The sequence below is a fragment of the Ochotona princeps genome, chromosome 19, assembly GCF_030435755.1.
Source record: "Ochotona princeps isolate mOchPri1 chromosome 19, mOchPri1.hap1, whole genome shotgun sequence".
Classification (NCBI taxonomy): Eukaryota; Metazoa; Chordata; class Mammalia; order Lagomorpha; family Ochotonidae; genus Ochotona; species Ochotona princeps.
In genome coordinates, this window is record NC_080850.1 from 48,082,572 (window position 1) to 48,110,159 (window position 27,588).

The 27,588-nt window shown below is 49.9% G+C and overlaps 1 protein-coding gene across 2 annotated transcripts in view; it reads left to right on the plus strand.

Annotated features, from left to right (window-relative positions):
• Positions 1-27,588, plus strand: part of PGGT1B (protein geranylgeranyltransferase type I subunit beta) — a 40,186-nt gene that overhangs the window by 2,438 nt on the left and 10,160 nt on the right. The window contains exons 2-6 of one of the 2 annotated variants that reach the window (XM_058677512.1): positions 5,904-6,022; positions 16,762-16,829; positions 18,331-18,482; positions 19,482-19,614; positions 24,140-24,185. In XM_058677512.1, the coding sequence (XP_058533495.1) occupies positions 5,904-6,022; positions 16,762-16,829; positions 18,331-18,482; positions 19,482-19,614; positions 24,140-24,185 (518 nt within the window). Of the gene's footprint in view, positions 1-5,903; positions 6,027-16,761; positions 16,830-18,330; positions 18,483-19,481; positions 19,615-24,139; positions 24,186-27,588 lie in introns of those variants that run through there. The other variant, XM_058677513.1, reaches the window with a different exon arrangement.

Below are 27,588 nucleotides of genomic sequence, written 5' to 3' on the forward strand. Positions count from 1 at the left end.
TGCTGATCCGGAGCCAGGAGCCAGGAGCTTCTTTCCAGGTCTCCCACGTGGGTGCAGGGACCCAAGGCTTTGGGCTGTCCTCAGCTGCTTTTCCAGGCCACAAGCAGGGAGCTGGATGGGAAATGGAGCTGCTGGGATTAGAACCAGTGCCCATATGGGATCCCGGGGCATTCAAGGCAAGGACCTTAACCATTACGCTATTGCGTCGGGCCTGAAACAGCTGATTTTTAAGAACACCTCTACATATGCTCTCATCCCACATGGGTTGAACATTTATTTATTTTCTGACCTAGTGTTTCAGCAGAATTTTTCCATTTCCTGTCTTCTTAGACTGACAAATAGGAATAAACAATTTTTTTAGACTTCTGTGGTGATAATGACCTTGTGAAAATAAAAAGGAAATTTGTTCTGTGTCATCTGAGATTTTTCTTTTGTGTTGTCAAAAGTGATAGTAGTATATCATGTGCATGTTAAACCTTGGATTGTGAACTTTGGCAGTGAACAGATTTCTATTTCAAGTAGTTGAGGAAGTTGGTTTTTTTCTTAAGATGTTTTATTTATCTGAAAAGCAGAGTTACTGTGGGGAGGGGAGGAAGTCTTTCATCCACTGGTGTCCTCTCCGCCTGGCTGGGGCAGTGCCGCGCGGAAGGCAGGAGCTTGGAGCCCCATCCAGGTCCCCTGTGTGGGTAGCAGGGACACAGGGAGTTGGGCCATCTCCTGCTGCCTTCGTGGTGCGTTAACAAGGGCTGACGTAGAGCAGCTGGCCTTAAACGGGCTCCCCGTGCGGCAATGGCGTTGCAGATGGACAGTGCTGGCCCCAGGGAAGCTTTTCCTGGTCTTGAGGTTTTACTTTTCTCTCTCTTTTTTTTTTTTTTTTTTAAGATTCTTTTTTTTTTCTTTGATTGGAAAGGCAGATTTATAGAGGGAAGGAGAGACATAAAGATCTTCAGTCCAGCAATTGTCTAGTAGTGGTCCACGCCACAAGAAGGTGTGTGTGTGTGTTGGGCAGCCTGGAGAGGCAGGCGTGGGCCAGGCCGGGGAAGGCGCTGTGTGTCTTTTCTGGAACCTTGCATCTGGGGCTGTGTGAGTGACGGGAGCTGGCCGAGCAGTGGGTCTTCCCAGTTAGATGGGCAGTTCCCAGTGGTAGTCACGGGTCCAGACGTGGGGAAGCCGGTTAGAAGCCAGTGAGAGCAGGGTAGGAAAGGGCTGGAGGAGTGGTCACGCTAGGGGGTGGGTCATGAGGCGCTGTCCGGTCGAGAGGCAGAAGGAGCAGCTCAGGTGCGGGGTTTCTAGCAGCATCTATCAGAGGCCTGCTGTACTCGCTCTTGCCCTGACCTATGGTCTGTGGTAATGTTCAGTCAGCATTTCTTGCTGGATAATTTGAGAGTAAGAAGACTTACCTGTTCATGTAATTCCAGAGATATGTAATCACTTAAAAGTGTTGAGCAGCTCAGTCAACCACGGAGAAATGGCACAAACGGAGAGTAACACTTGGAGTTCTAGAACTCATGCAGCCCGTCAGCCATCTGTTCCAATATGTATCCAGCATTTATGTGCTAATATTTTTGCCTCATTGTTTATTCTAATGTGTCCTGTTTTGTCTGTCTTCCCTTTTGTGTCACAGCGCTGCTCACTTACACTCTGAGACGTCTGCAGTGTGATTTGGTTGGGCCCCTGAGGTCCAGGTCAGCGCGGCCCGCTAGGGAAGACAGGGAAGTGGTGCTGCGACATGCCCACAGCTGCCCAGGACTCTGGAGTCTCCTTGGGTCCTGTAGGCGTGTGTGCCACAGCAGGCCACACTGGCTTTCTTTTTGCAGCCCGGCAGCACTCCTGACTCAGTAGTGTCCAGGCAGGAGCACCGAGGACGTCTCCCCTCCGGCCGGGCCTGCTCTTACCCGTCCTGTGTTGGTAGTCCTTGGGTCTTGTTGACTGTGCGGGTGTGCGAGCATGTGTGCGCGTAGCCCAGCGTTGCTCGAGCCGTGTGTTTGGTTTACTCTGAGCTGACCCGCTGATGGACTCAGCATGCCCCTCTTCCTCCATGTGAGAGGATGTTCAGGGAGGAGTGGGCTGACTTCCTTCAGCGAGTTCCCTCACAAGAAAGGAAGGCAGCACATGTCCTCCAGAAGAGAGGACGGCGTCATGTTGGCCATGTGTGTTGGGATTGTCCCTCGGTGTACCCGTCGGGGAGACCACCTGTGGTGGCTGCCCATGAAGCTGTCAGCTAGATGCTATTTCCCATAGAAGCTCACAGCCTGGGTTCTGTTTTAACACCTCACTTAACATTCTTTCACAGAGCTGTGGGCTACTTGAGAGTTGTGGTGTGATCGGAAATGCAATTCTGAGGGCCTATCCTGGAGAGAGACCAGCCATGGGCTCCCCAGAGTGCGTCCTGCCTCTGCGTGTTGCCCTTGCCGGCCTTCGCGGCCCTGCAGCTGCTCATGTCAGCCTGCTCCCGGGAGCCGGGACCCCGTCAGCCTCAGTCTCCGCCGACGTCTCAAGCTGCACTTGCATGGCTGCCTAGTAAGGAAGTGGGCAGGATTTCTAAATTCTGCCAGAAGATGAGTTTTGTATTTGATACTTGTTTGTAAATGGAATGCTTCTGTATCCAGAAGCAAGTAATAGCTAATTGAGGTCCGATGTGATAGGTAGCAGTGTGACTTTAGGGCAGGGCCTCTGTAGGCCCAGCACTTGCTGTTCTGGGGGTAGTTGGTTGTGCACAGGCCTGCCCTGAACCTGTCAGCGTGTTTGTAGGAAGTCAGCTGCACTTCCTGTAGCCGGGAAGCCATCCCCTGGGAGGCTCAGGAGGGGCTGTGCCCTGGTAGCCCTGGTAAGATGCAGTACTCCGAAGCCTGGCTCTGTCTTTCAGGCACCGGGAAGTTTACAGCAGGTGCCTGGGCTCCTTGGCCTGCGGTCCTACAGGGCCTGGGGTTGCTGAGTGTCCAGCCTCAGCCAAGAAGCCCTCGTGCTGGATCTCAGGGGTCCTCAGGAGTTTGATTTTCCAGAATTGAAATCTCGAGCAGATGGCTTGAATGCTTTGGCGTTCACTGTCTGCAGCGAGCCCAAGGGCTGGACTGGCTCGCTTCGGAAGTTTTCGGTTTTAGAACAGAACACCAGCTTGCTTTCAGGCTTCGTGACCTTTGGGCTTGTGTTATGACACATTGCTTTCACAGACAGGAAGCTCTTGATTTTAGCCACTCTCTGACCTCAATTCCTGTTCTCCCTACGTTTATTTCTCTTCCTCTTTTAATAAATTATTAGATGATTTTATCTGACTACAAATATCTCATTTACTTCATGGATTATATCCAAACTGAAAACCCTTGTTGCTGTTCTCGGGGGTGGGGTACAGTATTGCAGGTCACATAAACCCTTGAGTGCATGCCGCTGACAAGACTGCCCCGCCCTGTGACTCCTAGGGGCCACCAGAGCAGTGATTTGCAAAGTACTCCGGCAGCGTTTCCGAGTGTCCCTGAGTCCTGCTGCTGTGTTACCCTGTGGTGTCCCAGAGCATGGTTGGAGCCACAGTGATGGATGGTTCCTCCCGGAGAGCTGAGTGTGACTGGGTCCTCAGATGGCTGTTGATTCTGTAGAGCTGTGGAGCGTGGCAAGGTGCTAACGTGGTTGTTGCTCTGGTGTGTTCCAGGGCATGGTTGGAGGCTAAGATGATTGTTCCTCCTGCAATGTCATTACATGTGACCCCATGTCACGGTCATTGTTACTCCTGCAGTGGTCTATGGGGTGACTGGGTCCTCAGGTCATTGTTATCTTGCAGTGATCCGAAGTGGGATGAGGTCACATGGCCATCACTGCTATTCCTCCAGGTCTGGCAGATGTAAAGATGGCTTCCACTTGCTGTGTTCATGGAGTGTTTGATGCGAGGGTCAACAGAATATCTGCGTTAGGGGTCATATTGATTTCTGTTATTGGAAGCAAACACTTAGAAAAATTCAGTATCCTTTGCAGAGTCATGTGGCTGGAAATTGGCCAACTTGAGGTTAGAGTCTATGGCTGATGTCTGAGCTCATTACTACCATGTAACACGGGCCCTGCTGCCTTTAATGTGATCCTGGTTTGTCTGCACAAATCACTTCCCTAATTCAGGTGGATCTCAGTAGGTTGTTAGAAATAAATTGAGGTAATGAATGAGGAGTTTGCCAGCAAGGTGTCCGATACATGGTTCGTAGTCCCAGTAACTGAGTTTCCCGAATGTTTACCGTCCTTATGTACCAGAGCTTTGTTTCTGTGCTTAAGCTTCGGTTGGAATTAAGTCACTCTGGTTATCTACTGGATGCCAGTCTTTTCCCACCGGGAATCAGAGAGAATTAAGCCATTTACAAAAGAATGACTGTATTCTCATTTCTCCAGAGGTTGGTAATGGTTTCTAGAAACTACCATTCTAGAAGCCCAGGAGAGGCGTTAACTATTACACATGGACCATGTCTTAGGGCAGGAATTAAGGCTTAATTCGCTCTGGTGGCCTTCCTGGAGAAGTTACAGCCATGGCTTTGCTGTGCTGTGAAAATGTTAGGCCAGACAGTCTGAAGTGTTGGTTTATTGCTTGGTCTTGTTAGGCTATGGAAGTGACGTTGACAGTGCTCAGGTCGCCTTCCCGGACGCTGCGTGTCAGCGTGAAGGGAATTAGGGAGAAGAAGTTTGAGGAGGACTCGGGTCTCCAGAAATGCGCAGCCTCTCGCTGGCGGGGGGAGGAGTGCCTCGTTCTGCTGTGCCTCTCTGGGAAAATGTAGTTGAATTACATGTATACATCCCTGAGTGGGTTCATTCTGCCCTAGAATTCAATGTGGGTTATTTTCAAGGAATCACACTGTTGATAAATGGGTTTGGAGAAGATAAATGTACTCTCATCCCTCAAGAATTCAGCACAGTAGATGCAATTGCTTTGGGTGTGTGGTGACAGGGACGTTTTGCTTGTCCCGGTCGTCTGAGTGTTCGGTGCAGGCGGAGGGAGCTGCTGTCAGGGTCCTCTCTCCCTCGGCTTGCTGATGCAGTCCAGTGTGCCTTCACTAAGCATTGGTTCCTTAACCCCTCAATGTCTCTTTACAAAGATTGAAGCAGGCTGTGTTGTGCTATTACATTGCAAGAATGGTAGATACATTTTTAATTTATTATTAGTTTTTGAAAGATTTATTTATTTTTATTGCAAAGGCAGATATACACAGAGGAGGAGAGACAGAGAGGAAAATCTTCCATCCGATGATTCACTCCCCAAGTGGCTGCAACAGCCGGTGCTGTGCTGATCCGGAGCCAGGAGCTCTTCCAGGTCTCCCATGCAGGTGCAGGGTCCCAAGGCTTTGGGCCGTCCTCGACCGCTTTTCCAGGCCACAAGCAGGGAGCTGGATGGGAAGTAGAACTGCCGGGATTAGAACTGGCACCTATATGGGATCCTGCCGCATACAAGGGGAGGACTTTATGTACTAGGCTACCGCACAGGGCCCCTATTTATTATTTTTATTGGAAAGTCAGATATATAAAGAGGAGGAAAGATAGGAAAAAATTCCATCTGCTGATTTACTCCATAAGCGGCTGCAATGGCCAGAGCTGTGCTGATCCAAAGCCAAGATCTTGGAGCCTCTTCCAGGTCTCCCACGCGGGTCCCAAGGCTTTGGGCCATCCTCCACTGCTTTTGCAGGTCATAATCTGGGAGCTGGATGGGAAGTGGGGCCACCGGAATTAGAACAGGTATGCATCTGGGATTCCAGCACCTGCAAGGGGAGGGAGGACTGTAGGTGCTAGGCTATGGTGCCAGGCTCAGTGGTGAATATTTTTGACTCTTGTGATGCAGTTTAAATTATTGTAGGAGTAGCTTATGTTGTTACTTTTGTGAATGAGGCTGAGTTCCATGGTTTGATGGTTATGATAGAATTTTTCCCTTTTTCTCTTTTTAGGTTGACAATTGCGTTTTTCGCACTCTCTGGTCTGGACATGTTGGATTCCTTGGATGTGGTGAACAAAGATGATATAATTGAGTGGATTTACTCCCTACAAGTCCTTCCCACAGAAGACAGTGAGTGAGTTTTTGCCATCTGATTTTGAGTGTGACTGGTGCCTGCCACACGTGTGGAACACACCTCCTAGTGTGTATTATCATGCTGTTGGCATGTTTATTCATGCGTGCTTTGTGATGAACAGTCCCATTTGTTCAGATACAACACTTCAGTCTCCAGCCTCTTGCGAGAAGGATCTAGAGTTGTCTTGGATTGAGTGCTAATTCACAATTGTGTCACACTCTGTGGTGCATTCCCAAATTGATGACTGCTGATTGGTTGTGGGGATTTCAGGGTTATGCTTGGCTAATTCTGTAATGTTCGTTTCCTTTTTCGCTCAGCTGTTCTTGCCATGGCGTCTGTCTGTAGTCCTCTGTCCTGTTCCCTCCAGTGCTTCACCAGCGTCTCTTTCATGGTTTCGGGGAGCACTTCTATCCCTCATTTTTATACTTCTTAAAACTTTTTGAATAATTCTCAGACTTCTTCAGTTCTGTGAGCAACTAAATATGAAAAGTTTCGTAAGCTTTGTTCCTTACTCCAGTAGGTGTAAAGTTCTAATTTGAATGTAGGAATTCTGACCAGGAGCAAGCATTTGGTGTAGCAGTTAAGCTACCACTGGAGACTGGAGCCATGTTCCCTCTCTTTGGGCCTGGCTTCAGGTCCTGGCTGCCTGCTGAGGCACACCCTGAAAGGCAGCTGGTAAAGGTGCCAGTCTGGGGGTCCCTGCCTCCCACATGGAAGACCTAGAGGGAGTTATTGGCTGGCAGCTTCAGCCTGGCTCATCCCTGGGTGTTGGGACATTTAGAGAGTGAGCCAGTGGATGGGAGATCTTGGGCAGTCGCTCCATGTATCTACCTATTTCCTTTTCAAATACATTTTCTTTAAAAAGAAGGATGAAGCAAATAAACTCTTGAAAAACCATGAAGTTTTAATCAGTGATCACCATCTACCTGTGTCATAAAAATCAGCACCTGTGGGTTACCAGTGTGGTTTATTGGTTGAGTAACATTTATATATCTCACTCTAACTTTGGAGAAATAATAAGCCAAAAGGTTATTGAGAAAAACATTCAGCAGTCAGTGAGCAGCAGTCTGAGATCCACTGGTGGCTGGGTGTGAAGGGGGTTCATCAGGAGCTCAGCAGGTGAACCCAGGCAAAGAACGGCTGGTCTGTTTGATTTGATCAGCAGCAGAGACAGAGCAGCAGATCCCAAACAGGCCGTGTGGAAACTGGGTGGATTTTCACAGCCCAGACCCCCCCCCCGAGCTGCACGGGGGCACCATTTTGTGTAGGGAGGCAAAGGCTGCCCTGGGAATGAAGTTATTTTGGGCTCAGTGCATTGCAATGACATTGCATCCTACAGGTTGCTCCCGAAATAGGTCTGAGTAGCTCCCGGACCTGACGGCCAGCAGATCAAGAACTCCATGAGTGGTGCATCGGGCGCCTTTGTGTACAGTGTGGCAAAGGCTATGAGACTTCAGTGACAACAGTGAGCTGCACATGCGCTGAGCTGGGAGCAAACTCACTTCCAGTTCAGTGCATCGCACTGAAATACCACATCAAAAATAATATCGACTTTGGCATCTTACGTCTCAAAATAGGTCTGTGTGGCCCTCAGACCTAATAGCCACCAGGTTCTGGCAAGACCTGCACCATCAACAACCTAGCTGTTAGGACACCTGGTGTCTCCCTAATCCTGGAAACCGCTCTGACCAGAAGTGGGAGAAAGGTTGTGTAGACAACTGTGCAGCCTCAGCATGGCATCACAGGAGGTGGAGACTGGTGAGCCAGCAGCTGGGGCTAAGGAGACTGTGGTGGAAGTCTAACGTAAGAACTCAGACCTGGAACTTGCTGGAGGGAGTAGCACAAGTGGTTCCAAACAAAGAGCTGTGTACCAACCACAATAAATAAAATTGAATTGCAGACCTGTCAGTGACACAGCTTAGAAACCTGCCCCAAGAAGAATCTGCTAATTATGACCAAGAGCAAAAGAAGAGACAAAGGCACAATGAATATTACTGAAGACTCCCCTGCAAAGGAGCAAAATTCCTTGCCAACTTCAGAGTTAACTAAGGAATGCATTGGAAAAATGAGGGATACAGAATTCAGAAAACTCATTCTAAAGGTTCTTATCAACAGTGAGAAGCACATACAGGGTTGACCAAAAGCAATCTTCACCACAATACATGATAATCAGGCTCTCTTCAATCAAACACAAGGAAAAGATCCTTAAATGTGCACATGAAAAAAGTCAATTGACGTATAGAAGAACGGCAATCAGACTCACAGCTGACCTCTTACAGGAAACTCAACAAGCCAAGAGAATGGTGTGACATATTCCAGATTCTAAAAGTAAAAAATTGTCGACCCAGAACAGCATACCCAGCAAAGCTGTCCTTTGTCTTTGAAAATGAAATAAAATTCTTCCAGAGTAAAGAAAAACTCACACATTATGCCTCTTCCAGACTTGCCCTACAAATGATTTTTAAAAATGTTCTCTTGGGCCCAGCACAGTGGCCTAGCAGGTGAAGTCCTCGCCTTGAACACGCTGTGATCCCATATAGGTGCCGGTTCTAATCCCAGCAGCTCTACTTCCCATCCAGCTCCCTGCCTGTGGCCTGGGAAAGCAGTCAAGGATGGCCCAAAGCCTTGGGACCCTGCACCCGTGTGGGAGACCTGGAAGAGCTCTTGGCTCCTGGCTTTGGATCGGCGCAGCACCAGTTGTTGAGGTCACTTGGGGAGTGAACCATTGAACGGAAGATCTTCCTCTCTGTCTCTCCTCCTCTCTGTATATCTGCCTTTGCAATAAAAATAAATACATCTAAAAAAAAAAAAAAAGACATGCAGTAAGGTTAAGAGAACTTTTTGGACTAAAATCTTGGGCTTCTGCATTCCCAGTCTGAGTACTGGCTCACTGTTGAAGTTTATGGGTCCGTTCCTAGTGGAAACAGTCACTATAGCACCTCCACTCACTCCAGGGCTGTGCAGGCCCTCCGGGTGTGGCATATGAATAAGTGTGATGGCCATTGGAGTATGGGCCATTCTGAACATCACGAGGAAATACTCAGGATACAGGGGCTAAGTATAGCTTTGTGCCTTCTGTTCTCAAGGACTTAAGTGGAGAACTCCAGGCTAGAACAGATCAAGGGGTATTATGGCTCATTGCTTCTTTATTTTAATTAAGGGACAGACCATCAGACTCCCCAGATTCCTGCAGCAGCTGAGCTGGCCAGGCTGGGGTTGGAAGCCATGGTCTCGGACAAGGTCTCCTGGCTGGGTGACCTCCTCTGCTGTACAGTTGCAGGAAATGGAGCCAGGACTTGGACCCAGGCACAGCACTGCAAGGTGTGTAGGGTCCCAAGCAGATGCTTATTTTTTTTTTTTTTAAGATTGATTTATTTGAAAACTAACACAACAGAAACAGAGTGTAAGATTCATTTTCTGGCTTCTTTCCAACTGACCTCAGCTTCTGGGGCCGGACCAGGCCACAGGCAGAGGCCGGGAACACAGGGATGCTAGGGGCCCACGTGTATATTTGGGCCTTCTTCCCCTACCTTCCCAGGTATGGCAAAAGAAAAATGGGTAAGAAGCATTGTAGCCAGCATCCTGCATGGGATGGCAGCATTGGAAGTGACAGATTAACCTGTGGTGCCACTACTACCCTGCTGCCTCCACCTCCCCCTCCTCCTTCCCCAGTGGTATCTTTATTGCTGCATCAGCTGACTGTTTCTGTTTAGTTCTTTTGCAAGTGGAGCTTTTAAAGGCAGAGAGCCTGATGGTTCACAGTTAGGCAGCTAGTTGGTGCCAGAGGCAGGATGGGAATGCAGCTCTCTGTTCCTTAGCACTTGGGCATTTTTCTCATATACGGATTCTGGGCACTGAGCCCCTTGTTTATCGTGTGGTTTTTCTGTGAGACACAGATGTGGTTATGAGAATTCTTTTTCTTTTTTTTTTTAATTTTTATTAATTACATTGCATTATGTGACACAGTTTCATAGGCTCTGGGATTCCCCCCCAACCCCTCCCCATACCCTCCCCCCATGGTGGATTCCTCTACCTTGCTGCAGTACTACAGTTCAAATTCAGTTGAGATTGTTTCATTGTAAGCATATACCAAGTATAGAGTCCAGCATATTATTGTCCAGATAAATTCAACAGTTTCTCGGGTAGACCATCTCTGATCTGAAGGTGGAGCTGGCAGAATATCATCCCGGTCCATTAAAAGTCCCGACAAAACATCAACAACAGTTTACAACACTATGGCATTAATTGACATGGTATTGAGTAACCAGTATGTGAAAAAATGCAAGTTCTGAACCACATCCTGTGACTACTTCATTGACATTTCAGTTTTTGGAAAGGGATGCTAGATTTGGTATCTGTTCCTTAATAGATCTCGTAAATTATTAGAATTGTTGGGAAATGTAGATACAAGTATTGGCTATTAAAGGGAAAAATACTGAATGATGTCAGCTTCTGGTTGGTTTTTCAGGTGGCCGCCCCGAGTGTGGTTTCGTGTGGTACGTTCAAGCTCTGTAGCTTGAATGAAAGAGCAGCGGTTGTGGAGACGTTGTACGTGTGGGCAATTTTTGTGAAGCTAGCCTCAGTGTGTGTGTGTCCTTCCTGCCCCTTGTCGCCTGCTGGAGACCTTTCCAGCAAGGCATGGTCCGAACTCTCGGTTGGCCCTCTCCTTGGAGGAAACACTATTAAACCACTGGAGGAAAGAACATTTGCTCCTGTCTTGCTTACTTGGGATTTAAGTCAGTTCTAAAACCAGCCCGTGAAATCTTAAAAAAGATGTTGAAGAAAACATTTTTTTAGCTACAAAAATTTTTTTATCTTGTCTGGATCTTAGTTGACATCTAAGAAGTTGTGTAAGATATGTTTTCCTACTAGGAAACTTGGCTGTTTCTTAAGAAGACCTATTCAGAATTCTTTCTGTGTTCGTAAAACATAAATGTATATTTCTATGTGTGACATATTGCTACATTCCTCACTGGAAATCCATTTGCTAAGTGCAAGCATCTTTTTAAGTGGGGATTAAAAAGTTAAGAATGTGCTTACATCACATTTTGAGTTCTGTTTAAGCAGCGTTACCTTTAGTAGGTATGATAACATTTTATCTTAAGGACCATGCCTTTTTAGAAGCACCTCAATGCAATTTTTGATATAATTTTTACTTTATCTTTCTCAATGCAGTTGTCTCTTGAAAGAGAAATTCCTATAAAAAGCAATTCACATTGTTTCTTGAATGATGAAATACACTACTTGTCAAAGACACAATCTTTTTATGTCTTGTTAAACTTTTATATTCTAGAAGATAGTTATGTTAAATATAAATGTACTATTGTATAATACTTGGCATATACTTAGGAACTTAATATAAACCTAAAAGTTCTACAGTGTGATCTGCTCATCAGATAAGAGCTGGCTGAGGGGTCAAGCCACCCAGCTGGGACTCTGGTGTCCCACATGGGGGCTGATTCCCGTCCTGGGTGTTCTGCTTCCAAACCAGCTCTCACTTAATGTGTCTAGACGTCCAGTGCAAGACGGCCCGGGTGTGGGGGGCCCTGCTACCCACGTGGGAGACCTGGGTGGTGTACCTGACTTGTGGCTTCAGCATGACCCAGTCCTGGCTGTTTTTGCCATTTGGGGAGTGAATTAGCAGGTGGATGTCTTTCTCTGTCTCTCTTTGTCTTTCGGATAAATCTTTTGAAATAAAAGAGCTGAATATCTTTCATGTAAAGACTAGGAAATAGATGAACTTTCCTTCTAGTTAACAGCTAAACATTCTAGTAGGTTCTAGTAATTTATCTTTCTACATAGTTACACATAAACATATACTTATTACATTATATTCAGACTCCCACTTTTGCTGCTCTTCCAGTGTACCCGGTTTCCATTTTTCTTTCATAACCTGATCTGTTCTCTCTGTTAACAGCTTGAACTGGTTTGACTTTATGGTGCTCACCGACCCAGTGGCTTTTGGTTCTGTGTCAGACAGGGGTTGGTTGTTTGTGTATTTGGTTGACCGGTCCCTACCCTCTGTGGTTTTTAATGCAGTGCTGGGATAGGACTTGGTGAGCATCTATACTCTCACAGGTCAGATACTCTCACACGGTGAACTTCTAGTTTGTTCTGTTACTGCTGAGCACAAACACTAGATGGTGCTATTCTTGTAAAGATGTGCTTTATTTGACAGGCAGAGTGCATGGACTTAAAAGGAGATGGGCGTGCACACACAGAGAGAGCTCTCCTGTGGCTGTAACATCCAGAGCTGAGCTAGGCTGGGATGTTTGGTGCTTCATCCAGGTCTCCCATGTAGGTGGCAGGCACCCACTGAGGGACGCTGTCTTGTCCTGCCTTCCCAGGCATGCCAACATGGAGCTGAATTAGAAGCAGAGTGACCTGGATGTAATTCTGCATGCTTAATAGTGGCTTGCCTTGTGGTGCCACAACACTGGTCGCTGGTGGTGCTGTTTAGTAACACGGGAAGACATTTGGATGTCACTGCAAGTGTGCACTCAGTCCTAAATTTGGAGTGAATTGCATGTTAATACTTTAATGATTATCACAAAGATAGGCTTATTAGAATAATGAAAGAAATCCCATCAGATAGATCATGTTAGGAACCCAGAGAGAGCTTAATAAATTAAGAATGTTGAAATGTTATTATTTATTTATTTATTTATTTATTTGAGAGACGCAAAGAGATAGGCAGACAGCTCACATCTGCTCATTCATCTCCAGGTGCTGACAGTGACTAGGTCAAAGCTGGGCTGGGGCTGGGGCTGGGCTGGGGCTGGGCTGCTGGGCTGGGCTGGGCTGGGCTTAGGGCTGGGCTGGGACTGGGGCTGGGCTTGGCTTGGTTTAGGGCTGGGCTAGGCTGGTCTTAGGACTGGGCTGGGGCTAGGGCTGGGCTGGGCTTAGGGCTGGGGCTGGGCTGGGCTTAGGGCTGGGCTGGGCTGGGCTTAGGGCTGGGCTGGGCTGGGCTGGGCTAGGCTGGGCTTAGGGCTGGGCTGGGCTGGGCTTAGGGCTGGGCTGGGCTTAGGGCTGGGCTGGGCTTAGAGCTAGGCTGGGCTGGGCTTAGGGCTGGGCTGGGCTGGGCTGGACTGGGCTGGACTTAGGGCTGGGCTGGGCTGGGCTTAGGGCTGGGCTGGGCTGGGCTTAGGGCTAGGCTGGGCTTAGGGCTGGGCTTAGGGCTGGGCTGGGCTGGGCTGGGCTTAGGGCTGGGCTGGGCTGGGCTGGGCTAGGCTGGGCTTAGGGCTGGGCTAGGCTGGGCTTAGGGCTGGGCTGGGCTGGGCTAGGGCTGGAGCCAGAGCCAGAGCCAGGAGCCAGCAGCTTAATCTGGTCTCTTTTTCCTATCACCCCACATAATTCTATTTTTATTCCCATCCAGTTTTTTTCAGTATGTACTATTTTCTTATAAACCGCAATGCACGTGTATTTTGTGTACTATCTCTTAACCCAGTTGTATTTTTGCATATTAGTATGCAGTTTTACTAGTTATTTAATAGCAGTACAATGTTCCTTCTAGTGGAACATTATGGTATGATATATGCGACCTGTTGCATTTTCAGCATTGCATTGTATGCATGTCTTAGATTTGAAGGCGTTGAAGTAGATTCTTAGATTCACTAGGTCACAGAGCCTGAGTGTTTTTCTTACTCTCCTTACATGTTGACAAGTCTTCAATAGCTTAGCAGTCTAGCAGAAAGGCACCCAACAGCATGTGTGTGGGCTGGATAGTGGAGCTGGTTAGGTTCAACTAGGCTTCAATGCCCTTTGACATGTATGAGAGCCAAATGGGATGTGGGACAGACTGGACTAGTCTGCTGCACATACTCGCAAACCAGGATAGGGGGCGGGCCTGGTGGGGGTTATTGTGGATCGCTCCAACTAGGCTGCAGATCCCACTGGTTTATGTGAGGGTTGAGTGTGTGCTGGGCAGAACCAGGCTGGACTGCAACACCCATCAGTTCCAGTGGAAGACAGGACTGGAAACAGAACCGACCCAGCAATTGCAACCACCAGCTGATCGATCGGGGCGATGGACTGTGCCGGGCCCTGTGCTTGCTAGTACATACAAGAATCTGGTCTGGGTTCACCTCAGACAAAGTTTCTTTAGGGATCCCCCCAGTCGAACTGCTGGACTCAGAACCCTAACCATGAAAAGACAGAGGACAGAACAAATCAATCAACTACACTAGCCATGTGTTGACAGTGAAAAACAGGGCAAATGGAGACTCTGTGATGGACTATGTCAGTCAGTGGATTCTCCAGCACCTCATCATGCTTGGAGTGGCGAGACTGGCAGCAATTCAGAACTGTTGAACTATCCGAACACTTGAGCAAGACCCTCGGAGCATGCCCCACATCAGGGACCTAGGATGGGTGGGAGACTGGGTGGGGCTTCTCCCTCAATATCCCCCTTTACCTCAGATACAGGAAAAAAACAATGTGGAAATAATAGTTTTACCCACTTTCCTATAGGCCTTGAACCTTTGTGCCCCAATTAACTATGTAAAGATTGTCAAAAATAAAAAAAAGAAAAAATAGCTTAACAGTCTAAAAATCTTCAGAGAATAAGAGAATTACATGCACTAAAATGATTACCATTAGTATCTTTTTCAAAATAAATGTTCACTCATAATGTAAAGGTGATTGGTGGAGAATGTTAAATGTAGTAGTTCCTGATTTGTTGAAGGCATCATGTCAGCTACTGTGATAAATAGTTCAGGTGTTGAACAGAGCAGTAGAGGCTAAAAAGGTTACTGCTGTTCCTGTGGGCGGGCAGAGCTGGGAGGGGTCCCCACAGCAGAGCCTGCTTGTACACCAGGCTGAGCTGGGAGGGGTCCCCGCAGCAGAGCCTGCTTCTCCCAGTCCTGTGGGCCAGGCTGAGGTGGGAGGGGTCCCCACAGCAGAGCCTGCTTGTACACCAGGCTGAGGTGGGAGGGGTTCCCGCAGCAGAGCCTGCTTGTACACCAGGCTGAGGTGGGAGGGGTCCCCGCAGCAGAGCCTGCTTGTACACCAGGCTGAGGTGGGAGGGGTCCCCGCAGCAGAGCCTGCTTGTACACCAGGCTGAGGTGGGAGGGGTCCCCGCAGCAGAGCCTGCTTGTACACCAGGCTGAGCTGGGAGGGGTCCCCGCAGCAGAGCCTGCTTCTCCCAGTCCTGTGGGCCAGGCTGAGCTGGGAGGGGTCCCCGCAGCAGAGCCTGCTTCTCCCAGTCCTGTGGGCCAGGCTGAGCTGGGAGGGGTCCCTGCAGCAGAGCCTGCTTCTCCCAGTCCTGTGGGCGGGCTGAGGTGGGAGGGGTCCCCACAGCAGAGCCTGCTTGTACACCAGGCTGAGGTGGGAGGGGTCCCCACAGCAGAGCCTGCTTGTACACCAGGCTGAGGTGGGAGGGGTCCCCGCAGCAGAGCCTGCTTGTACACCAGGCTGAGGTGGGAGGGGTCCCCGCAGCAAAGCCTGCTTGTACACCAGGCTGAGGTGGGAGGGGTCCCCGCAGCAGAGCCTGCTTGTACACCAGGCTGAGCTGGGAGGGGTCCCCGCAGCAGAGCCTGCTTCTCCCAGTCCTGTGGGTGGGCTGAGCTTGGAGGGGTCCCCACAGCAGAGCCTGCTTGTACACCAGGCTGAGCTGGGAGGGTTCCCCGCAGCAGAGCCTGCTTCTCCCAGTCCTGTGGGCGGGCTAAGCTGGGAGGGGTCCCCACAGCAGAGCCTGCTTGTACACCAGGCTGAGGTGGGAGGGGTCCCCACAGCAGAGCCTGCTTGTACACCAGGCTGAGGTGGGAGGGTTCCCCGCAGCAGAGCCTGCTTGTACACCAGGCTGAGCTGGGAGGGGTCCCCGCAGCAGAGCCTGCTTGTACACCAGGCTGAGGTGGGAGGGGTCCCCGCAGCAGAGCCTGCTTGTACACCAGGCTGAGGTGGGAGGGGTCCCCGCAGCAGAGCCTGCTTGTACACCAGGATGAGGTGGGAGGGGTCCCCACAGCAGAGCCTGCTTGTACACCAGGCTGAGGTGGGAGGGGTCCCCACAGCAGAGCCTGCTTGTACACCAGGCTGAGGTGGGAGGGGTCCCCGCAGCAGAGCCTGCTTGTACACCAGGCTGAGCTGGTCTCTGCTGTGTATTTACATCCCGCCAGAACTGTGTCCTGTACCTATGGTGTTGGTTTTGTGATGGTTCTCAACATTCTCACCATTATTCATGGGATTGTTCTAAGTGCGCCTTGAAGAATCAGAATTTTAGGTGGGAAAAAATTGTGTGAGCAAACATACGTTGAACAAATACAAACTAAGCACCATGTCATAGTCTTCTCTGTGCCTCAAAGCCAAACGTATTACTGGACTGGACTATTGAAATACGAAGTATGTGTTTTCCCTGCTGTTGAGGTGCTTGATCTTGACCTTCACCACGTAGAGGGACGTGGAGGAAGAATAGAAAAACGCACTGGACCGGAGCTAGCGTTCCCAACCCTGTCTGTTCTGTGGAAAAGGCACTGAAGTAGAGGTAGATGCCTTCTGCATGCAGTGGGGAGAGGTCCCTAGCAGGCTCGGGGTGGAGCTTGTGACGTGTGGACATGAAGTGAGACCCTCAGGAAGCACGTGGGGCGGGCCTGGCGTGTCCTGAGCACTTGGCGCTAGCCAGCCTGAAAGTGCAGACCGTGACAAGGCTTGGGGACTGAAGGCATTCTCAGAGACTGCGCTGAAGCTCTCAGACTGCGTGGGAAAATGAGATGTCCTTTAAGCACATACTTTTATTTTTTAGGATCAAATTTAAATCGCTGTGGTTTCCGAGGCTCTTCCTACCTGGGTATCCCATTCAATCCATCAAAGGTTAGTTCTTGGGGTCAGAAGGGAGGAGGGGGCTTTGGGGAGAAATAAGGGAGAAAACTGTGCTCCAATTCCTCAGACAAAACAGCATGGTCTTCACATGTAACCCATGCAGAACAGCACAGCCTGGACATGTAACCCATGCAGAACAGCACAGCCTGGACATGTAACCCATACAGAACAGCACAGCCTGGACATGTAACCCATACAGAACAGCACGGCCTTCACATGTAACCCGTGCAGAACAGCACAGCCTGGACATGTAACTCATGCAGAACAGCACAGCCTGGACATGTAACCCATGCAGAACAGCACAGCCTGGACATGTAACCCATGCAGAACAGCACAGCCTGGACATGTAACCCATACAGAACAGCACAGCCTGGACATGTAACCCATACAGAACAGCACGGCCTTCACATGTAACCCGTGCAGAACAGCACGGCCTGGACATGTAACTCATGCAGAACAGCACAGCCTGGACATGTAACCCGTGCAGAACAGCACGGCCTGGACATGTAACTCATGCAGAACAGCACAGCCTGGACATGTAACCCATACAGAACAGCACAGCCTGGACATGTAACCCATACAGAACAGCACGGCCTTCACATGTAACCTGTGCAGAACAGCACAGCCTGGACATGTAACCCATGCAAAACAGCATGGTCTTCACATGTAACCCATGCAAAACAGCACAGCCCGGACATGTAACCCATGCAAAACAGCACGGCCTTCACATGTAACCCATGCAGAACAGCACGGCCTTCACATGTAACCCATGCAGAACAGCACGGCCTTCACATGTAACCCATGCAGAACAGCACAGCCTGGACATGTAAACCGTACGTGTCCTTACATCATCGCTGGATTACTTTGCATACACTCTAAAAACATCTCTCGGATCCAATGCACATGTTATGGAAACAGTGACAGTACCTATGGAAGTGCATTGGTCAGGGAATACTGCTTAGTGACACTGGGTTGGCGTTACTTTGGAAAAAGTCCTGTACGTGTCCGGTGTAGATACCGGGGCTGGCGTGGTGGTCCAGGGAGGTAAGCTGCCACTTCTGACCCCAGACCCCGGCTCAGTGCTGGCTGGAGTCTCACGGCTCTGCTTGCAGGCCAGCTCCTACTGGCGCACCCGTGATGGTAGTGGAAGAGGTCATGGAACCCCTGCATGCTGGGGAGTGGAGCCATGTGGGGAGCGAACCAACAGAGCAAAGATTTCTCTCGCTTCCTCTCTCCCCTCTCTGCTCTGTCCCCACACATCCAGCACTCTTTCAAATAAATACAAAAATTGAAAAACAAGCACATGTAGGGTTTTTTTCTGCATATTTTCAGTTTGCAGTTGTTTGAAACTATAGATATGGAACTGAAGGGTCCAGAAGCCAATGATGTATAAATCACAGCTCGCAAGTTACTAAAACCTCATGTGGAATTAGTAAATAAGGTCAGTTCCAATTTCAGTTCCTAATTAACATTATATTAATTTTGCATATAGAATCCTGGAACAGCTCATCCTTATGATAGCGGTCACATTGCAATGACGTACACGGGCCTCTCGTGCCTGGTCATTCTGGGAGACGACCTGAGTCGAGTAAATAAAGAAGCTTGCCTTGCGGGCTTGCGAGCCCTTCAGCTGGAAGACGGGAGGTATGAGCCAGGCTCTGTGACCTTTTCTTCTTTTGTAAAACAGATATAGACACAAAAATGAATGTTTAATAGTCTCAGGATTGGGATTCTAGATGAAAAAGTGAGTATTTCGAAGTAATCATAGCTGAACGCCCTGCCTTCACCATCACAGTGCGTGCTTGTGTCAGATCATGCTCTACCCCATACATTTGTACTTCCTGTGTGTCAATACAAAAAAAATGGAGGCAAGAATGAACACTAAATATTGAGTTCCAGTGGAAGTTTTCCAGTGACAGTTTTTAAGATAGGATAGGAAGAAGTTGGTTGGTTAACATGTGTTTTTTTGTGTGGTGTGTCTAAAGAAGAATCTGCGTGGAATTTTAAGATGAAAGAAAGTTCTGATTTGAATTAAGAAACCAGCAATAATGCCATCTAAGGAGAAGAAATCTGGCCATGTTACATCCTCGTACAGTGTCCTCGTAGGTCCCTTGGTGAGGGAGAGCTGGTGTAAATGCAGAATAAATGGAGGTTACTTAGAATATGCTAGAAACTTGTTTTGAGTCCACTTTGAACCTGGGACATAGCTAAGTATTTGTTTATAAATAAAGAGGCAGAAGGAAACACAAGCTATTCCCTCTCTAAAGCCAACTCAGTATGTGACATTGAACAGTAGTATGATTTTGAATATATATTTGAGTGGGATTCCAAGCAAAACGGGCTTGGGAAGTTCTTACTGCCCGGTGGCTGCTGAACTTTGCCTGCTCGCTTCTCTGCGGTACTTACCCAAGCTGCTGGCCACTGCTGGCCCTGGCTGTCGGCGAGTCGGCCATGTGCAGCTGCATGAGAGACCACTGGGAACTTTGGAGGTTCATGGTTATACTCTATAATGCAAGTAGAATGAAGTTGTTAACTCGGCGATAGGTTTTCCTACAGCTGAAGACAGGGTGGGTGTTCTAGCCCTCCGGAGAAAAACGTGGAGTCTGGTGTGAGTCAAGCATCATTTACTGTTGTTACTTTCAGTTTTTGTGCAGTACCTGAAGGCAGTGAAAATGACATGCGATTTGTCTACTGTGCTTCCTGCATATGCTATATGCTCAACAACTGGTCAGGCATGGATATGAAAAAAGCCATCAACTACATTAGAAGAAGTATGGTGAGTGATGCTGACACAGGTTCCTGCCGCTGGTGTGTGTGGACTGCCGTGGCCAAGGGCCTCGTCTCTCCCGGGATCTGGAAGTAGGAGTGCTAGGGTTGCCTTGTGGTTACAGTGTGAACGCTCCATGGAGGAGTTACAGTGAAGGACAGATCAGCCTTTCAGCCATTAACGTTGAAATGTAATCTAGTTTTAGGAAGACATGTCTTTTACAGAAAGGTTTGATCAGCCTCAGGAGAAAAAAAAGTAAAACGTTTGCTAAATAGTTTTATTTATTTGAGAGAGTGTTCCCATCTGCTGATTGCTTCTAGCTGAAGCTGGGGTCAGGAGCCAGGGACCTAGTCCAGGCCCCACTTGGGGTGGGGTGACAGGGACCCAGTCCAGGCCCCATGTGGGGGGGGTGACAGGGACCCAGTCCAGGCCCCACGTGGGGTTGGGTGACAGGGACCCAGTCCAGGCCCCATGTGGGGGGGGGTGACAGAGACCCAGTCCAGACCCCACGTGGGGTGGAGTGACAGGGAACCAGTCCAGGCCCCATGTGGGGGGGTGACAGGAACCCAGTCCAGGCCTCACGCGGAGTGGGGTGACAGGGACCCAGTCCAGGCCCCACGTGGGGTAGAGTGACAGGGACCCAGTCCAGGCCCCACGTGGGGTGGGGTGACAGTGACCCAGTCCAGGCCCCACGTGGGGTCTAGTGACAGGGACCCAGTCCAGGCCTCATGCGGGTGAGGTGACAGGGAGCCAGTCCAGGCCTCATGCGGGGTGGGTTGACAGGGACCCAGTCCAGGCCTCATGCGGGGTGGGTTGACAGGGACCCAGTCCAGGCCTCATGCGGGGTGGGGTGACAGGGAGCCAAGGACTGGAGCTGACGCTGCTGCTCCCAGCATCTGCACCGGCAGGAAGCTCGAGTCCAGAGCCGGAGCTGGAACCAGCCAGGTACTGTGGTGAGGGCTGAGTGTCTTAAGCAGCAGGCCAGACACCCAGCCCCAAGAAGTAAGATCTTAAAAACAACAGCAGCCTACCCTACAGGAGTCAGTTCAAACACAGTAAGATTATGATCTTCTTGGTGAGAATACTTGTTTTAAAGGCTTATTTTATTTATTTGAAAGGCAGGATTACAGAGAAAAGAGAAGGTGAAACAGAGGGATTCTTGTGCCCAGTGGCCACACAGCCAGGGCTGGGCTGGGCTGAAAGCAGGAGCATACAATTCCACAACCTTCCCAGATGGGCTGCAGGGCCCAGTGACTGGAGGTGCCCTCTGCTTTCTTAGACACAAAGCAGGGAGCTAGCTCAGAGGTAGAGCAGCCAAGGTTCAAACTGTCAGCCACGGGGCATGCTGGATCACAGGAAGTGGCTTAACGATGATATTTTTATATAAAGAAGACCCAAATGAAGGGGTTGCTGTTAAACTACTTGCAGTGCATTCCATATGGCTGCTGGTTCAAGTCCCAGCTGCTCCGCTTGTGATCCAGGCCGCTGCTAAGGCATCTGGGATAGCGGCAGCACATGTCCTTGGGCCCCGCCCCCTCATCAGAAACACGAAGTTCCTTGCTCTCCACTTCAGCCCGGCTCTTGGCGGCCATATAAATAATTGTTTAAAGAGACCCAAATGTAAAAAGGCTCAAGGAGCTGATAGAGGCAGTAGGGTTTGATCTCACTGCTGCTTCATTGATTTGAGAGGCAGAGAGCTCCCGTCAGCTGGCTCATCCCCCAGAAGCCCGCAGGGCTGGGTCGGGACGGCTGAAGCCAGGGCTGGGCCTCCCTCCAGGTCTCCGTGTGGGTGCAGGGACCCCACTTCGGGGATCATCACCCGCTGCTTGTGGGGGCGGGCTAGGAGGAAGCTGGAAACAGGAGGGACCCGAGGCCAGGCGCCCAGTTTGGGGTGTGCGTGGATGGCCTTTCTGCTAGGCCGGCGGCTGAACCACAGGGTTTTTTTGCTTTTTTTAATTGGAAAGCCAGATACACAGAAAGGAGAGACAGAGCGCAAGTTCTTCCATGTGCTGCTTCACTCCTGTATGGCCACAGTGCCGGTGCTGAGCCGATCTGATGCCAGGAGTCTCTTCCGGGTCGCCCATGCATGTGTGAGGTCCCAAGGCTTTGGGTTGTCCTTGACTGCTTTCCTAGCCCACAGGCAGGGAGCTGGAAGGGAAGTGGGGCTGCCAGGATTAGAACTGGCGCCCACATGGGATCTCTGCATTTGCAAAGCAAGGACCTCAGCCGCTAGGCTACCGTGCTGGGCCCTGAACCGCAGGTTTTAATTTAAGGAGAATTTCTAGTAGAAATGATATTTTTCCTCATAGGATTGTTTGTGATCTTTCACTGACAGCAGTAAGGAAGGCTTTGTGATCAAAATATTCTTTGTGCCACTCTTGTCTCTTAAATAAAACTCAAGAAATAGAAATGTTGCTTTCCAGGTTTGTTATTTCCCAAATGTGAAGGATTTTGTATTTTACAGGTAAGACTATCTTACTGCAGCTCAACTTTTATTATATCAATATTTCAAAAAGTATAAAGTTTAATGGGATTGTTTTGAACTCAGTGTGTAACTCACCAGGTTCTGTAGAATTGACGTGAGTGTGTAGGAAGAGCAGACTCCTGACAGAGTGCCGAGGGGAAAGGAGGTTTTCCCCTGAGCTGTGGGGCCGAGTCCTGCCTCCTCAGTGCGTGGTCCTGGGTGGGGCAGGTGCACCTGCCTTGTTTGTGCTTGTTGGTGGCTCTCAGATGGCCGCTCGCCGAATGGCGCTGCTGTGCCTGGTCACTGCGGCAACACACTGTTGTGTCTGCTGCTTTCCCATGTCAGTGTCCCGGTGCCCCTCGAACTTCCCTCCCCGCTTCACCCTGGCCCGTGTTTCTGTCTAAACATGTCCTTACCCTATCGTGCCATCTGGAGCCTCTCGCTCTTGTTCCTTAGATTGGTTTATCCTTCTCTTGCTGCTTTCATGAAATCATTTTTCATTTTCTTCTCCCTTCTTCCTGTTGTTGGTCATTTCTGTGTTTGATCTTGATTTTCTGTCTGTTCCCATGTGAGGGCCTGAGGCTATGGGTTGGGACAGCTGCTGCTCTCCTCCGACAGCTCCTCTGGAACAGGGCCGACTTACACACTCCGTTTCCTCTCAGGGTGACTTTACTGTCAGTGAGCTTTGGTTCAGAATTTCATGTTTTGCTTTTTCTGGTAAGAATTCCTAGATTAAAGATGCTGCTTTCTTTTCATTGGGACAAGGTGTTTTTGTTTTTATGGGGACTGCTGTTGCTGTCTGTAGAAGGGAAGGGATTCATGATTTTCTAGGAGAGTTCTTATTTGTTCCTCAGGTGTTTAAACAGGCCTCCTCAGAGCTTTATTAGTTGCTGTGGTTTCATTTTCTTTTCTTTTACAAAATATGCAACTCGCTAATTGTCATTTCTAAAAGTCTGCAGAGTTTATGAAACTGGTAACGTCACTGTTGCTTTAGTTCAGTGTGAGTGTGAGGCAGTGAAAACAACAAGTCGTCCAGGACCTGTTTTGCTGCTTCTCCATACGTGTATTGTTTGGAGATGGCCGCCCCCAGCGCTCTCTGTGCTCCCCACCCCCGCTCATCTTCTAGAACCGCACCACTGTGGTGTCTTGTTTCTTGTAGTATCACTGCATCCGTTTCTTTACTGCATTTCCCTTTTTGTCCAGTTCCCTTGCCAGTTCTTTGTATGAAACGTGATGTGGGCTTATCGCTGAGAGACGGGGCGCACCCCTTGCTGTGTGTGAACCGAGGAGCCTGCTCAGTGAGGGTTGCCAAAGGGGGCATGATTGGCCGTTGCTCGTGACTGAGAGCTGTTAGGTGTGAGACGATCTATGTGGACCGAAGTCCGAGCAGCAGACTGTACACCTTGTTCAGCCACTCTTGCTTCCATTGCTGAACTGCGCAGGGTGTTTGGTTAACTAAATTGTGTCCCTGGCACTTGTGTGTGCCAGAGCCGCGCCCCACGAGGGCTCCTGCATTTTGGTTCATGAGTGAGCTTTGTGTTCAGGCCGGACCCACTGCTGCCGCCCCACCGTCCTTCCCACAGCCCTTCCCAGCCAGGGCTCTCCCAGAGCGTGAGTGATGGCGTGTGCACCTTGACTCTGTCTGTGCCTCCTTGGCTAAGTTTGAGTTTCATGCATTTTATTCTTTTTGTTCTTTTCCTGTTTTGAGTTGGGAGATTGAAATGTAGGCAGTATCCCAGGTGACCTAAAATGGCATCAGAATAGATTTGGCTCATGTTTATAATGTTTCAGGAGTATTTTATTTGAATTCATGTATGCGTGAAGTGGTCAAAGAATAAGGCCAGAGGTAGCATAGGACGGAAGTGGAAATACCTCGGAGCAGTGTGTGTTGAGTTGCTTAGGGACATGGCTTGGTGCAGCAGGCAAGATCGGATGCTGACAGTGCCTGCTTCTTCTCCATGGGTCAACGTGCCTGTGTTGGGACAAACAGGAGAATTAGCACCATGGCAGCTTGCTTATTCCTGGTACCATTGTTTCCCTTCTAAACTGAACAATGTTTTTCTTTTGCAGTCCTATGACAATGGGCTGGCCCAGGGAGCTGGACTTGAGTCTCATGGTAAGACATCCTGAACTGTGTCAATGTACAGTGTGTCATTCTGCTGATCATCATCGTGGCGTCTTCCAACCTCGGAAATGGGTGTCAGCTGTAGGCGTGGCTGATGACCTCCGGGCCATTTCTGTCGGCCTACTGGGCCTGTTGAAGTCTCTTAGGTCTGTGACCCTCTGGGATTGTTCACACCAAAATGTCCATGCTGTGTTTCTAGTAATCCATCCCATCGTTAGCTGCATGAACACACCTTGTGGTTATTTCTTAACTTGTCGTGAGAAGAAAGTAACAGCTTTTCCTGCATGACGTGACCCTGAAGGCCTAAGCCGGAGCTGCCGCCCGCTGCACGGGAATCTGTACGGTTGTGAAGAGTCAGAGTTCTTGGTTTGCCTTCTCAGGGTAGTTGTCCTAAGTGGGTGTCGCAGTTCATCTTGCCACTCAGAATATGTGCAGTGCACACCCTGGCCCTGTGTTGTCTCTCACAAGCTCCCCCTCCAGAAGCTGGCTGTCCCTGTATCAGCACAGCGACAGCCGGGGCTTGTTGAATTGCAGTTTCCATTGGGAGGTCACAGTTTCTGTTCTCTGTGCCACGTGAGCCCAGCCCCTGTGTGCAGTGCCTTCCTGCCCTTGCTAGCACAGTCGTCCCCCCTCTGCTCATGTGAGCACACGCTGGGCCTTGGCCCGACACTGGCCGTTGCGCTAGGCCTCTTACTGCACCTGCACGGGCTTCCTCACCAGTGGACGGAGTTAGAAGAAGGAGAGGAAAGCAGGCTGTGAACTAAGAATGTCTAAAAGATTTTCAACATGTGTTCCTGGACTTCTGCCTCCTAGCTCTTCTTCATTGCTGTCATTTAGATGTTTGCTGAGTACGTGTGACTAAGGGATCTGGAAGACTGGCCCAGATATTCCTGTGAAGTTGTCTAATAGTTTGGACCCTGTATTCCCTGGGCTCTGTCTGAGGTGGGCGCAGGGCTGACGGCTGCAGCTGTGTGGCTCAGCAGGGGTGACACAGCTAGCAGCCTGCAGAGGAAGTGCGGCGGCTCCAAGACCCCTTGGCAGCTGGGTCTGGTGCCCACTATCGGGTGTGGAGTCACATTGGGCGGACACTGCAGTCCTCCTCCTGGACATCACGTGCTCTGCAATGTGAAGTGGAACACAGCTGCCCAGTCGTGGTCTCCTGACAGGGCCTGAGTCAGACAGGCCATGAGTTTGAGTGGCAGGACCCAGGACTGTCTGTGAAGATCTCACATGTGCAGGAGGGCTGGGCCCGGCCGAAGCAGCGGTGCTGGGGGCAGGAAACCCAATCTGGTGCTCCATGTGGCTGGCTGACCAAGCGTACATTACTGTGCCTCGAGGCAGAGCTGGGGCTCTAAGCGGGCGCTCTGACCAGCATGTGGGCCTCCCACCTGGCCTCTCGGCTGCAAGGCCGGAGCCCGCCCCTTGTTCCCACTGTGAGTAATAGTCTCCAGAAATGAACAGGTGTGTTTGGGAGCAGCATGAGAAAGTGCACACCTTAGATAACCGCATTCAGAGGGATTGAGGCAGACGGGGCTTTTAAAAGCAGAATGAGCAAGCTGACACCTGCTGCTGATGCTGGAATCTTGCGCTGCAGGGATCGGTAGCAGGTGCTCAGGGGTCGGTTCTAAGGGTGACAGGCGACCAGGATGGACAGATCCTTGTTGGGCAGACACGGGAGTGTTTTCCACACAGGCTGTGTGGTGGCAGTTTCTTGTGCCAGAAATCAGGTCAACTTTAATGATCATGTTTTTAGTTATCTTTAGGGTTTGACGAAAGTGACTCCATTTTGAGTGACAACTTTTTCATTGCCAAAATAGCTTATATCTTTATAAATTCAGTGTGGTAGGCTTGAGGTCTGCAGTCTTAGAGGATTTCCTTATACCTGTCACAGTCCTTGGTCTGCACGGCTTTCTTGGCCTGTGGGGCAACTGGTAGCCCTGGGGATCTGGAGCCCCTCCTAGGGTTGCCCTGGAGACGCCACAGGGTGCCTTCCCCTTCTGGGAGCATAGTTGGTATCTTCTCTGTGCCAGCAGATTGGGTTGACAGGCAGTTCTGCCAGGAAGAGTCTGCTGGGGGTCAGCCTGCGCACCGTCCTGCCATGCACTGGCAACTGCCCGCTCAGCTACCTAGCAAGGAGGTATCTTTTCCCCTTCCCTCTTTTTGTTGGACATTCCTGTAGGAAGGTGGTGCAGGCCTTTCTTCACAGTTTTTGTTTGTTTCTGTGCAAGCTTTTAGCAGCTTTGCAAGTTTTCCCCCTTAAAGTGGTTTTAGCCCATTTCCCTTTTCTATACAAAAATAAATTTAGTGAGCAATAGAAATATATTGTTTACATTTAGAAATCCAAGGTTGTACTGCCAGCATGAGCCCAGCTGAGCCCTGGGGACGCCGTCTTGGCAGATGGCACCACAATGGGAGGAGACATCGCAGGGCAAGGCAGGAAGCCAGAAGGCCAGGAGGGCGGAACCGGCCCTGCTTCTGCACGGCTCCAGCTGGATGAGCCAGCTGCTGGAGACCAGCACTGCTTCCGGGACAGTTCCCCCGGGGACCTCATCACCTCGCCCCAAGCCTCCTGTTGAGGGTCCGCCACCTCCCACCACCACACAGTGCAGGCCCAGCCACTGTCTGTTTACATTGCAAACCGCTGTCTTGCTTTCCTTCCTTGCTTTGCGGTGTTTGAATCTGCCAGTCTCCCCTCTTTGTTGAGACACCCCGTTCCACGTGTACTGTCTCCTGCCAGTTGCTTCAGCATCTGTTGGTCTCTCTGTGGCATTTGGCTCTTTCCTGAATGTCCGCACTTTTGTACTTCCTGTTCCTTGTGTGTAGAACCCAGCACCCTCAGAGTGTACCTGGGCTCGCCTGACACCTGATGGTCTTGGTTTGGATGCTACTCTTCAGGTTAAAATGGCAAACAGGGAGCTGGCATGTGGCACAGTAGACAATGCGACATGAGTTGTCCACATCCATTGTGAGAGTGCCAGTTTAACTCCTGGCTGTTCTGCATCCTCACACGTCCTGGGAAGCAGCAGCTGATGGCACAGACGCCTGGGCACCTGCCACCCTCATGGGAGACCCAGATGGAGCCTGTGTCTTTGGCCTGCAGCAGACAGCATTTGGGAGCGAACCAGCAGGTGGAGGATCTTTCTGGCACTTCCTTTCAGGTAGATGAACATGCATAAGTCTGTAATGGCAAACAGTGCACACAACACTCCGTGTAGAAGTCCTGCCTATGTGCATCCTGTCCCCTGACTCCCCGCTAGGGTTATTTTTCTCCGTATTGTTTATATTTTAACAGTGATTTATAGTGTACATTTCTGTTTTTTGGTCACAGCACTGTCTGCGTACCAGCATGTCTCGCTCCGTGCCTCCACAGCTTCTCCAGCGGCACACTCCCGAG